The 12,471-nt window shown below is 34.5% G+C and overlaps 1 protein-coding gene across 6 annotated transcripts in view; it reads right to left on the bottom strand.

The window, feature by feature from the left end:
* The window catches only part of brd8b (bromodomain containing 8b), a 28,462-nt gene that overhangs the window by 9,982 nt on the left and 6,009 nt on the right, over window positions 1-12,471 (bottom strand). For 5 of the 6 annotated variants that reach the window (XR_010895543.1, XR_010895542.1, XM_067390660.1 and 2 more), the window contains exons 10-13: window positions 5,535-5,637; window positions 5,113-5,238; window positions 2,869-3,053; window positions 1,543-2,034 (exon numbers count right to left, since the gene is read on the bottom strand). Coding sequence is in view for 4 of the 6 variants with exons in the window: in XM_067390660.1 (XP_067246761.1) it covers window positions 1,543-2,034; window positions 2,869-3,053; window positions 5,113-5,238; window positions 5,535-5,637 (906 nt within the window). In the remaining 2 variants the exon portion in view is untranslated. The remainder of the gene's footprint in view (window positions 1-1,542; window positions 2,035-2,868; window positions 3,054-5,112; window positions 5,239-5,534; window positions 5,638-12,471) is intronic. The other variant, XM_067390651.1, reaches the window with a different exon arrangement.

Genomic DNA, 12,471 nt, shown 5'->3' with positions numbered 1-12,471 from the left:
CCGCTATTACTTAAAATTGTGTCCATTAATGCAGATTGTCTGTTGTATTTACTTTGAATTGTGATAAAGGATGGAGGAAGATTTGTTTTACAAACTTTAATGTTACATCAGTCATTCACATTAGTGCTCAGCTAACGTATGCGCTGTTATTGATATTGTTAATGATAAAGTTCCCACATGTGCACCGCAATAAATTAGAAATGTACACATTGTTGGACATACACTTGTTAATGCGGATGGTGAGGAATTACCGTTACGACAAACTAAGTAGTGTATCACTGAAAAATGTCCTGCTAAGTCATCCTTGCGATGGAGGATTGAATAACTAGTTCTTCCAATGATTCATCATCAGACTCGCACTCGGGTTGATATGGTAAAATAAAGCTATCAAATGACTTCATAAGACTTGAAATATAATGCATGTTTTGTATAAACCAATTTTATGGTGTGTTTTGTCATTTTTGATGTCAACAGTGTCTGTGCCCATTTACTTTTTAGGAAAAGATGCTTCCTGTTGTTTATGCTTTAAGCTGATGCTAAAATCTGAAGTAATTTACAGTAGACTTAGGTGGTGCTTATGGAACAGCAGAAATATAATGGCTACCCTAGTAACCCCGTATGGAAAGCACCTGTGCTTATTAGAATGTCAAATTTCTCTGAAAAGCAATGAGTTTGCAAGTGATATAAACACCACAAAGTAAATAATGTTATAATTCATCAACAGTAGATCATTAGCAATTGCTTGGCATAAATCTGTGGTATTTGATTTGATTGCAAACTGCTTTGAAACCATGAGCCTGTAGAATGCACAGCAGCACTGAGTATTTACTTTGAAACATGCAGTGCACACATTTAATTAAATCATAGCCTTTTTAAAGTTTAACAATCAATCACATTAGTCCATATAGCTACTCTTGTTTTTCTGCCCCAGAATTATTTTCTTAAAGGTGCCCTAGAATTAAATATTGAATTTATATTGGCATAGTTGAATAACAAGAGTTCAGTACATGGAAAAGACATACACTGAGTTTCAAACTCCATTGTTTCCTCCTTCTAATATAAATCTAATTTGTTTAAAAGACCTCGGAAGAACAGGCGAATCTCAACATAACACCAACTGTTACATAACAGACGGGGTGTACACCCCCAATATTTGCATATGCCAGCCCATGTTCAAGGCATTAGACAAGGGCAGAACGTCTGGATGTGCACAGCTGAATCATCAGACTAGGTAAGCAAGCAAGAACAATAGCGAAAAATGGCAGATGGAGCAATAATAACTGACATGATAACATGATATTTTTAGTGATATTTGTGAATTGTCTTTCTAAATGTTTTGTTAGCATGTTGCTAATGTACTGTTAAATTTTCAAAACATCTTATTTTGTGTTCCACAAAAGAAAAAATATGGGTTTGAAAAAAAAAAAAAAATCTATGCGTACTTCCTGAATAAAAGTAACAAGAAATCTTGCTGATCCCAAACTTTTGAAAGGAACTGTAAATGAAAACAAAATATTAAATTTGCTGCTGCTTTGCTGATACCTTTGTGTCTTTCGCCGATGCTGAGCTGTCCTCAGAGTCCAGACAGGGCGACACGGTCTCTGGCTGAACCCAGTCCTCTCCCTCACACTTCACAGCTGGAATTGGGGTTCTGTTCTCCTGCTGTGTTTCCTCCATCCCACCTTCTCCCTCTGCTTCCCTCTCCCCCTCAGTCTTAACCTCAGAGTCCTGGCTCTGCCCAGCGTCAGGGGCGACGGGTGCCACAGCTTCCCCTGTCACTTCGTCAACCGCTTCAGTTTCTGTAGCCTCCTCTACCAGAATGTCCATTTCTTCCTGAACACTCGCAGGGTCAGGGTCACTCTGCGTGACTGCTGAGGAGGCACTCTGCTGGGCTATGGGCTCTGGTTCAGCTTCCTTAAAAGTCTGTGACTCCCAGGGGCTGGTGAGGGGGTGGCCTCCGACCGCAGGGTCCTCACAGAGAGAGAGAGCTGCCTCCACTGCAGCTGCGTCCAGAGCCTCCACAGGGTCGTCCACCTGAGACAGAGGTATTTGATTACTTTGTTTCAGATTTGTCAATAGAAAGGAAGAGCTTTTTGAAGAGTTTATTAAAATAAAATGAAGGGAACCATGAAAGCATTCGGTGGGTTGGAGACCTCTTGTAATTTGTGTTACATTTATAAATTTAAAAACTAAAAATAACATTCTAAAACACAGCATGTCACTTTTGCATTGTTTTTGTTGTTTTACTCATTACACTGATACATTTACACTCATTTACTATGTTTTTAATGAAACATAGTAAGTATTAGTAGTCACATTTTGTTTCTACACATTCTGCATTTGACATTGTTAACCATAAAGGAGATGGTTTGTGTTCCCTGGGAATTGAACCCATGACCTTAGCATTGATTACGTCCATTGCTGTTACTGTTAATTAAAACTAAACTATTAAAAATCATTGTCCTTAATTGAAATAAAGTTGAAATAATATATACATTTTAGATTAAATTTTAACTTAAAAAAAACTTAACTGAAATAAAATAAGATGAAGTACTAATGACTAAACTGAAATAAATATAACTCAAAGAAAATAGAAATATAAAAAAGAAACACCAAAAACTAATAAAAATGACAAAAGCACAAAACAAAATTACTAAATTTTTAAACTAAAATTAAAACTGAAAAAAAAAAAAATATATATATATATATATATATATATATATAAAAAGCTAGTAATAATTTAAAAAAAAAAATACTATAATAGTGTATAAATAAGAAATAAGACTGCTAGTCTCATGCTCTTGCTCTCCCAGTAGAACTACATAATATATTTGCTGAAAATGGTTGTATGTTTTTGTGTGTGCATACCTTCTCCTCTATGATTGCAATGATGTCTCCCACAGTCTCCAGGTCCAGTTCATGGGCCATGTATGACACTGACACCACTGTGTCCTCCTCCACCAGCTCTGCCTCTTTCCCCTTCACCTCTGCTGGTGTGGACGAACCTGCCATTACCGCCTCTGCTCCAGAACCTTCAGCAACAGCTGCAGCTCCTACACATGCCAACAAACACAATGCTTACTTTTACTATGGTTCATCTCGTTCATGGAGTGTTCTGAAGAAGTGATTACTACTCTTCAGTGAAAAACCACAGCAATGTTTTTAAAGGCTGAATTTGGCCTTTGGGGACAAAAAACTTTTTTTTTGTTTTGAAAGAAATTAATATTTTTATTCAGCAAGGACACATTAAATGGATCAAAAGTCATTTATAATATCACAAAAGATTTTTATTTCAAATAAATGCTGTTCTTTTGAACTTTTTATTCATCAAAGAATCCACACACATAAGAAAGAAAGAAAAATGGCTATTTTAAATTGTAATAATATTTACCAATGTCACTGTTTAATGTATTTTTGATCAAATAAATGCAGCCTTAATGCCTGTTCGGACAGGACTAGCTTTCTAATCAATGTTTGAGTAACAATTCTTATCACTCCACATCTGTGATTTAATTTTCACCAATTTGGGTAGGGACTAACATCTCCGTGTTTACTACAGAGGTGGAAAATTGTGTTTTCTAGATTCTGGATGAACAGAGAATCACATTTTTTTTTTGTTGAGATCACGATTCTCCCATGGTTATTAACAGACAATTGAATAAATTAATTTATTTTAGTAGATGTTCTGACAAAATGTTAATTGCTGCAGTCTATGTTTTAATTATGTTTAATTAATTTGAATGAATTATGCAAAAAAATGGGTTTGAATGAATGATTCAATGATTCACTCACTCATTAAAACTTTTCATTACTGGATGAATCAACGTTTTTGAACGAGTCTCTTGAATGAATAATTCAATGACAGTAAGTTTTTAGTTACAAGTTACTTGTCGCCACCTAGTGGTGTCACGTTGTAATTGATACAATCATTATTCAAAAAGTGATTTGCTCTATTTTGATCGCTTCCATTGATATCTGTGTTTACATCCGAACAAAAAACTTTTATTTCAGTACTTCGATATTTGAATTACTGCAAGACAGAAATAATGGTTCTGTGTGGTTGAGTTTGTGAAGCTGTTTCATACCTTAACATGACTACTGCTCTCTCTGGGTCAGTGGCAGCAGCAACACAGATCTGAATTTTCCCCAATGACTGTCATTTAGGAATAAGATCCCATGAGTGTTCGAATCGAGATTGCAATCTTTTAACGATTAATCATGCAGCTCTAAAGTGCGCGTTACAGAAGATCATCTGCTGTGCTTGAGTGCATCACATATGACATACTGTATATGTTTTTTAATGAATAACTTGTTGATATAAGCATTAGAAGTGGCTGTTTATAATAAACCCACATTAGTGAGCAGAGACATCTTGACACACATCTTACCTGCCACTGATTTTAAAATGGGCAGTCTTCACAGTTTCTGCGATTTGGCTCCATTTATTAATTTTATAATTTTTATTCTTTACCATTCATATTAAAATTAAATGAAAGCATGTGAAAAACCCCCAAAAAATGGTGTGCAAAAAATGGTATCTCAGGTAGGTGAAAAAAAACGAAGAGAAGTGTTAGTATAATACATTATCGGCAATCACAGACATTCGCATTTTGGAGTTTTGCCGAAAAAACAGTCAGTAATTTGCCCTGAAATGTTTACTGATGTGGGAGAAAAACACAGATGAGACAGATTCAGACAGGATTACAATCACAAAGTATGCCTGTACATCATAGAAGATGTTATTTCTCTAACATCTTCCATGAAAACTAGTCCCGTCTCAATAGGGCTATGGTGAACATTTTGTGAACTTTTGAATGGTAGTGTACACCTGGAGTTCAAAAATAAATGTATGAAAATCTTCTATATAAAAATACTTCTGAAGTTCTATATTAGACCTGCAGTTCTAGAACAAATTTGCTTTATTTCTTGTTATTCTAGAATATAAATCAGAAAACTCCAGTACTGTCAATGCAGTCTGAGAGATCTGTGATTGGATGAGGATGATAGGATGAAATTACATGACACAAACAGGAAACCGACTGCCTGAGCAAAAACAGACTGATCATCCTAAAGAGAGAGTGTTGAAGAGAGGAAATCAGAGAGATCAGAGACCTGTTCTGGGCACAGAAAGGTGGTCCAGGGCTGGGGGGACCACTGTGGGGGGCTTAGGGGGATCAGCACTGACAGGTTGCTGCGCTGGGGTGGAGCTCTCCAACAGACGAGATAATGTAGGAGCATCTGACACAGAGACACACACATATAGTGCTACAAACACACACACTAAAGCCAAAGCTAATTTCACATTACTTTAAACTACATGGTAATAATGCAGTACAGCGGGTGTGAACTCTAAACGTTGCATGCAGGATGCATAATCAGTGTGAATGAATAGCACTAAAATAAATAAAAACCACAACAAACACCATAACTTAAAATTCAGTTTGTTCACTGACACAAAAAATGTTTAACGTTGAGGATAGACATTTAAAATGCACATTTAAGGCAAGCAGATAGAAGTATGTGTTTGTGTTTACCTGCTGTGATGTCTTGATTAACAGGCAGAGCAGTTGCAGAGGTGTGAAGCTCAACTCCATGAGATCCGTTACTCAAACCTGTGGCCACATCGCCTTCAACCACCTGCCCGACAGACCAACACACAGAACAATATGACAAACCATTAACAAAATTTACAGACACATTCTCCACTTTTAATGTCAGTCAGGGTTTCACAGTTTGTCATAAGGGTTAATATGAAATTATTAAAAACATTAACTAAAACTATAAAAAAAAGTTACTTGAAATAAAGCCAAAACAAAAAAAGCTATAAAATGAATAAAAATGAAATAAAATGAAAAGCTAGAAATTATGTCTTGGCAAATAACTGAAATAAGCTTGAAGCAATAAAACTACTAGATCAGAGCTTCCCAAACTTCAGAGTGGTAAGGCCCCCCCCAAAACATAGCAAAAGCTCCATGACCCCCCACCCCCCCAACCCCCCGCCCCGCCCATTATAAACAAATATATAGATCAGTAGTGTATATATATATGTGTATGTGTATATATATATATATATATATATATATATATATATATATATATATATATATATATATATATATATGTGTATGTGTATGTGTATATATATATATATATATATATATATATATATATATATATATATATTAGATATATTTCATAAAGTCTCTTTGCACAAAATTATCAACATTTATTAACCAGTTTGTAAGAATTTCTTTTTCAGTTTGTAAGAAACTACCATAAAATGTAATATTTTTATATTCCTGTGAAAGATGACTTAAACATTCTTTACAAATATATTTGAAGAGTTCATTTGCAAAAACAGATAACTCCGTTTTTTATGAATTCTCACAAATCATGTTTTTTATCAATCAAACTGCAGTTGGGTTGTTTTGATTAAGTAATAACTCCAAAAAATACAGGTAACTTACAAAATTAAAAGTATGTATAAAAAATAAAAAAAAATTAAAAGTTTTAGCAAAAGCAGATAACTCCAACAGTCTTTTTTTGGCAAAAGCAACTCCACATTTCATGTTTCAGAGTTAAACAAAACCAAGTAATTTAAAACGCACTCAAACACACGTGCACACAAACACGCTAACATCGGCACACATACACACCAGTGCCCAAGGAAGTCGACCGGAAGTTGAAGTCGGCCGGGTGCCGCCATCTTGTAGCAGAACTTCACTTGCGTTAGCATCCCCATTGACTCCCATTCATTTTGGCAACACTTTGACAGTGAATAACTTTACATCTGAGGCGTTTAAAGACTCCATTTGTCCATTATTTATTTCCAAAGATACACGACAATGTATAAAGGGCTCCATTACCTACTATGTTACATTATGGCCCCGTAGAAACAGTTTTTGTAAAAATAAGCTAACGATTGCGTCATAACCACTCGACTCTCTGTCACACAGTAGAGAAATTACCGTACAGACAGGAGGAGAAGCTCGCAGGCAATCGGGGAGATTATCTTAATATGGCGTACTGGCGTTACATTTTAAAAAACTATACAAAATAATTAATCAGAATACTTACTCCTGCTCACTCACGCCAAAGAACTCCCCGCTCAAGCTCGCCGCCTCTGCAAGATTAACGATGGCAGTTTGCACGCACAGCTACTAGAAGATTTACATCTGTCAGACAGGTTGCTGACGTCATCAAGCTTAGTGTGAGTCTGCGCGTCAGAAAGGGAAGTGCTAAAAATCGCTAAAAATGGGCTTCACTTGACTCAATTGAGTTCCAATGGGGTCGCTGTGTCCATTTCTTTTACTGTCTATGATACACACACGCACCCACGCACTTCTGCATACACGCGCGCGCACACATACACAAACGCAAAAGGACAAACAAGGGTTCAGCATGTAAAAGTCGTGTAAGGTGTACAAGGACTTGCAGGAGTCGAAATTATAAATCCTCGATCACTTTTAGTCAGCTTTGACTAAAATACCGGCTTTTTGACAAAACGGATTTTGAGTTCAGAACGTGCTATAAGTCTATGTGGAGAATAATGCACACGCACAGCAGTCAGTTATTTATTTATTTTAAAATGGCGTTTATCGGTTTTTGCAAATGAACTTTTCAGGTTCATACAGGATACATGTACTCCTCGCTGTAGCTACTTACTAGTTTTACATTTACTTGAAGTGCAGTTAGGTCTGTTATTGGGTTATTGTCATCCTCTGCTCCACCGTGGCATTATTGAATTGACCAACTGTGAATTCCTGCTAAGCAACTGACGTCAGTTTGAAAATAAGTAATGTATCTCACCTCGCTACAATGTGAAAAAATAATGTTTTTATATGTTTTATGTTTGTGTAATAAGGAGGGAAGAAATCACATTTCAGAACAATTAGAATATTTTAATTTTTTAAATTATTTTAATATCTTGATTTAGCCTATCCACGGCCCCCCTGCAATACCGCTACGGCCCACCGGGGGGCCGCGGCCCACAGTTTGGGAAGCACTGTACTAGATAAAACTAAGTAGACTACTAAATAGAACAGTCTTTTTTTTCCCAAAAACCTAATAAAAATTATGAAAGCACGTAACAATTACTAAAAATTAAACTAAAATGAAAACTGAGATTAAAGAAAAACATCTAATTCAAAATAAAAACTACAATAGTATATGAATAATGCTAAAATAAAACTGGTTGTACGTGACAGTTTCCACCCCCTCACTGTATTAAAGGGGTAATTCAGGTAAATTTTAGTAGCATCTAGTGGTGAGTTTGCGAATTGCAATATAGAGAATCTACGGTGGCCAACACAGGACAAAAATATCATCGTCTGAGATAGCAGAGAGTAGCTAGTCAAGCAAAGTAGTAGAGCAGTTTGTCTGTTTAGGGCTACTGTAGAAACATGCTGGCGCAAAATGGTGACTTAAAATGTAAGGGGACCTGCGGTGTATGTAGATAGAAATGGCTCATTCTAAGGTAATAAAAACATAACGGTTCATTATGTAAGGTCTTTATATACCACTGAAAACATAGTTATGTATATTATATAGCATTTCTGTCAATAGATCCTCCTAAAATTGACACATTGTACCTTTAACTTTACACAGCATTGCAAAAAACATGATGCTCATGTGCCACAACAAAAGACGCAAGATGCAATGGTCAAATAAGTCAGTCTAGCATATGTTAGACTGCATTATATATATATATATATATATATATATATATATATATATATATATATATATATACATACATACATACATACATACATACATACAGCTATGGAAAAAATTAAGAGACCACTCCAAGTTCAGAAATCAATGTTAAGTGGTCTCTTAATTTTTTCCATAGCTATATTATATATATATATATATATATATATATTACACACAGGGTTGGGAAGGTTACTTTTAGAATGTATTTCACTACAGATTACAAAATACATGCTTTAAAAAGTAATCTGTAACGTATTTCGTTACATTACTCAAGTTTAGTAACTTAATCTAAATACTTTGGAATACTTTGAAATACTTAACACAAAGAACCATATTAACTTGATGTTCTGTTTTAAGTTTACAACCTGTAATTAAAAATTTTCCACTAAATTCTATTTTTAACATCAGTTGTATATCTGCAATTTATTAGACAAACTATGTGTTGGTAAAGAATTTCAAAATCTTAAATTAAGAAAATATTTGTTTCTTTTAACATCACATCCATATATAATTACTATTGATATATCATTATTTAATTATATTTTTATATTTGTAAAGATGTGCATCAGAGGGATTACAAAATATTAAATAATAAAATATTGTTAATAATATAGGTTGTTTTATAGGTGTATAGAGTCAAGATGACACAGTGGTTTAAATTGTTTTATTAACAAAGTTTATTTGTAACATTTAGAATGTTTATAAAGAAAATTAAATGAACTACCCAATAATCTCCAGAGAAGGCCTATATTCAAAGCTGACTCACCTACAGTTTTTTGCATCTCTCCACCACCACATTTTACAGGTCTGGAAAAAAATATGATAATTTTGTGTGAACTATCCCTAATATAAATATGTTTATATTTAAATATGTTTATATATTTAACCTTAGTGCACTGATAGCTGCATTAATATTAACCATATGAACAACAAACAGCAGAGAAAAAAAATATTCATTTTTTTTTTTTTTTTAAATAATCCTTTAAATTTTTTAATCATTATTAGTGATGCACCTATTTTGATTTTTCATGGCCAATAGAAGCACATTGGCCGATTCTGATACTGGTTGCAGATTTTCTTTAAAGCAAATTTATTTGTTGTTTATTTGTTAAAAAAAAAATGTGTAGCTCTTTGATATTAGAGGCAAACACTGGATTTATCACAATCCCAACAAAGATATTATGAACATGAGCATGATCAGTTGTTTTTCATTTAAATTATTGTGTAATGCAAAAACAGCTTGGTCTGAATTATGCTACATAAGACACCTGCATGAAATGACTCTCTTTGACAGTAGGTGGAGCTTATGGAACAGCAGTGTTATAGCGTTTCCATGGTTACCAATACAAAGCAGCGCTGCGCGGAAAAGCCATCAAGACTTTTCTGACTACAGTTCCCTTCAGAGATACATTCATACCAACCACTATTTAATATTTATATTATTCTTCCTATAGTTCGCGAACAGTGAGCTTGTGCATGGTGCGTTATCCTCTTTGTGTCCGTTTTCAGCGTGGGCCTGTGTTAACGTCCTGCTGACAGGCTTAGTAAATATTTCCTGAAATTTTAGGAAATTATTACAAAGCTGTTTGTTTGCAAGCCCGGAATAAAATCAAAATAAAACTATAAAACCTTTGGATTTTTGACGAGTGGACTAGCCTACTGCATCTCTATTTTTGATCATGAACTCGAGTACGCACCATATAACTAAACATATGGAATGAATTATTAAGATTTAAAGTTTGTCTGTAAAGTACAAAAAGAAATTGGCTTTATAAAACATTACTTAACGCATGCGATTAAAGGTACAATTTGTAAAATTTTTGCAGTAAAATATCCAAAAACCACTAGGCTAGTGTTATATATTTTGTCCAGCTGATTACTAACAATATCTCTAATGTTTTCAACTACCGGTACTTGTAAATCATGAGAAAATTCCCATTCTAAACAGTGACACGGGGCAGTGCAGTCGCCTGTCAATGACGCAGTTACCTTTGTTACCACCTTTACTGACGTAGAAACCACATGACAACAGTGCCGTGGACAAATGCGGAAGTAGAGTCTAGCGTCCAGCAAACCACTAGCTTGCTTCAAGCAGTTCCTTATTTACTTCTTGCACGTTTTATGGTGGATTGTGTTAATTATTTATGGAACATAATTACTGTTTACCATCTGCCGCTGGTTCTGTCGACAAGGACAGCTCCCGTAAACTCATGACCGGAAAAGCGGAAGCGGCGCCGGCGACTGTGTCATAATAAAAGTCCCGCTGCTCGTGAGGCGTGTGTTGATCAATCGCTCCAGCTCCTCGTTCAGCTCCCACAACACTCGGTCCTGCTCTGCTTCATACTACAGTAACGTTAATAATCGCATCCACGAACATGAGTTCTTCCAGACTCCAATCCCTATTCTTTTGCACCGTCCGTTGAGATGGAGACCACATGTCCCAAGTTTCCACTCTAAAACTTTACGTCATCAAACTACGCCTTTGTTTTGAATAGGCTTCTAGCGACCTCTAGCGGAAAAAAATATCACAAATTGTACCTTTAAGTGGATGTTAATTCTATGAGGATTTCGTGTTATTTTTCAAAGACCTAATAAATTCTTAAAAATATTAAACGTAGGCTAATGATAACCATATAAAGCTCAACATACGAGTAAATAGGAAAATAACATTTTCAAAGACCAATAACAGCTTAGGCCTACCTCAAGATGCTTTTTCAGATTAGACGTTGAATCCTTTGAAGCCGATAGAAGTTTTGTTGCAGGTAGACAAAGCTTGCATTGCACTGTGATGTTACTGTACGTCCTCCATGTTTATATAAGTAAAACTGTCTTTGAATTTCCACTAGAGAAATGCATTATGCCCCGTTTTCCCGTCCATTTTTTGCTTACGTTAATAGCCTATTAAATTAAATAAATGACATAAAAATTCGAAGTAATCCCTTTGGTAATCTAAAATACTTTTTGAAAGTAACTGTAATTTGATTACCATCCATATAAAATGTAACTGTAACGAAGTACAGTTACTCAAATTGTGTATTTTAAATACGTAACATCGTTATATGCATTTCGTTACTCCCCAGCTCTGTATGTATGTATGTACATATACATATATATACACACATATATATACAAACACACACACACACACACATATATATACATATATATGTGTATATTGTGTGTGTATATAATATATATATATATATAAGTTTGGAACCACTAAGATTTTTAATGTTTTTAAAAGAAGTTTCATCTGCTCACCAAGGCTACATTTATTTAATTAAAAATACAGTAAAAACAGTAATATTGTTAAATATTATTACAATTTAAAATAACTATCTATTTGAATATATTTCACAAAGTAATTTATTCCTGTGATGGCAAAGCTGAATTTTCAGCATCATTACTCCTGTCTTCAGTGTCACATGATCCTTCAGAAATCATTCTAATATGCTGATCTGCTGCTCAAGAAACATGTAATGTGTACAATTGTACAAAATATTTGTGTACAATATTTTTTTTCAGGATTATGTGATGAATAGAAAGTTCAAAAGAACAGTGTTTATCTGAAATCTAATCTTTTGTAACATTATAAATGTCTTTACTGCCACTTTTGATTGATTTAATGCATCCTTGCTGAATAAAAGTATTCATTTCTTTAATTTCTTTTCAAAAAAATAAAAATAAAAATTCTTACTGACTCCAAACTTTTGAACGGTAGTGTATAATGCTACAGAAGCTTTGTATTTCAGA

The sequence above is a fragment of the Chanodichthys erythropterus genome, chromosome 1 (genome assembly GCF_024489055.1).
Source record: "Chanodichthys erythropterus isolate Z2021 chromosome 1, ASM2448905v1, whole genome shotgun sequence".
NCBI classification, from domain to species: domain Eukaryota; kingdom Metazoa; phylum Chordata; class Actinopteri; order Cypriniformes; family Xenocyprididae; genus Chanodichthys; species Chanodichthys erythropterus.
This window is presented reverse-complemented; position numbering and strand designations above follow the sequence as displayed.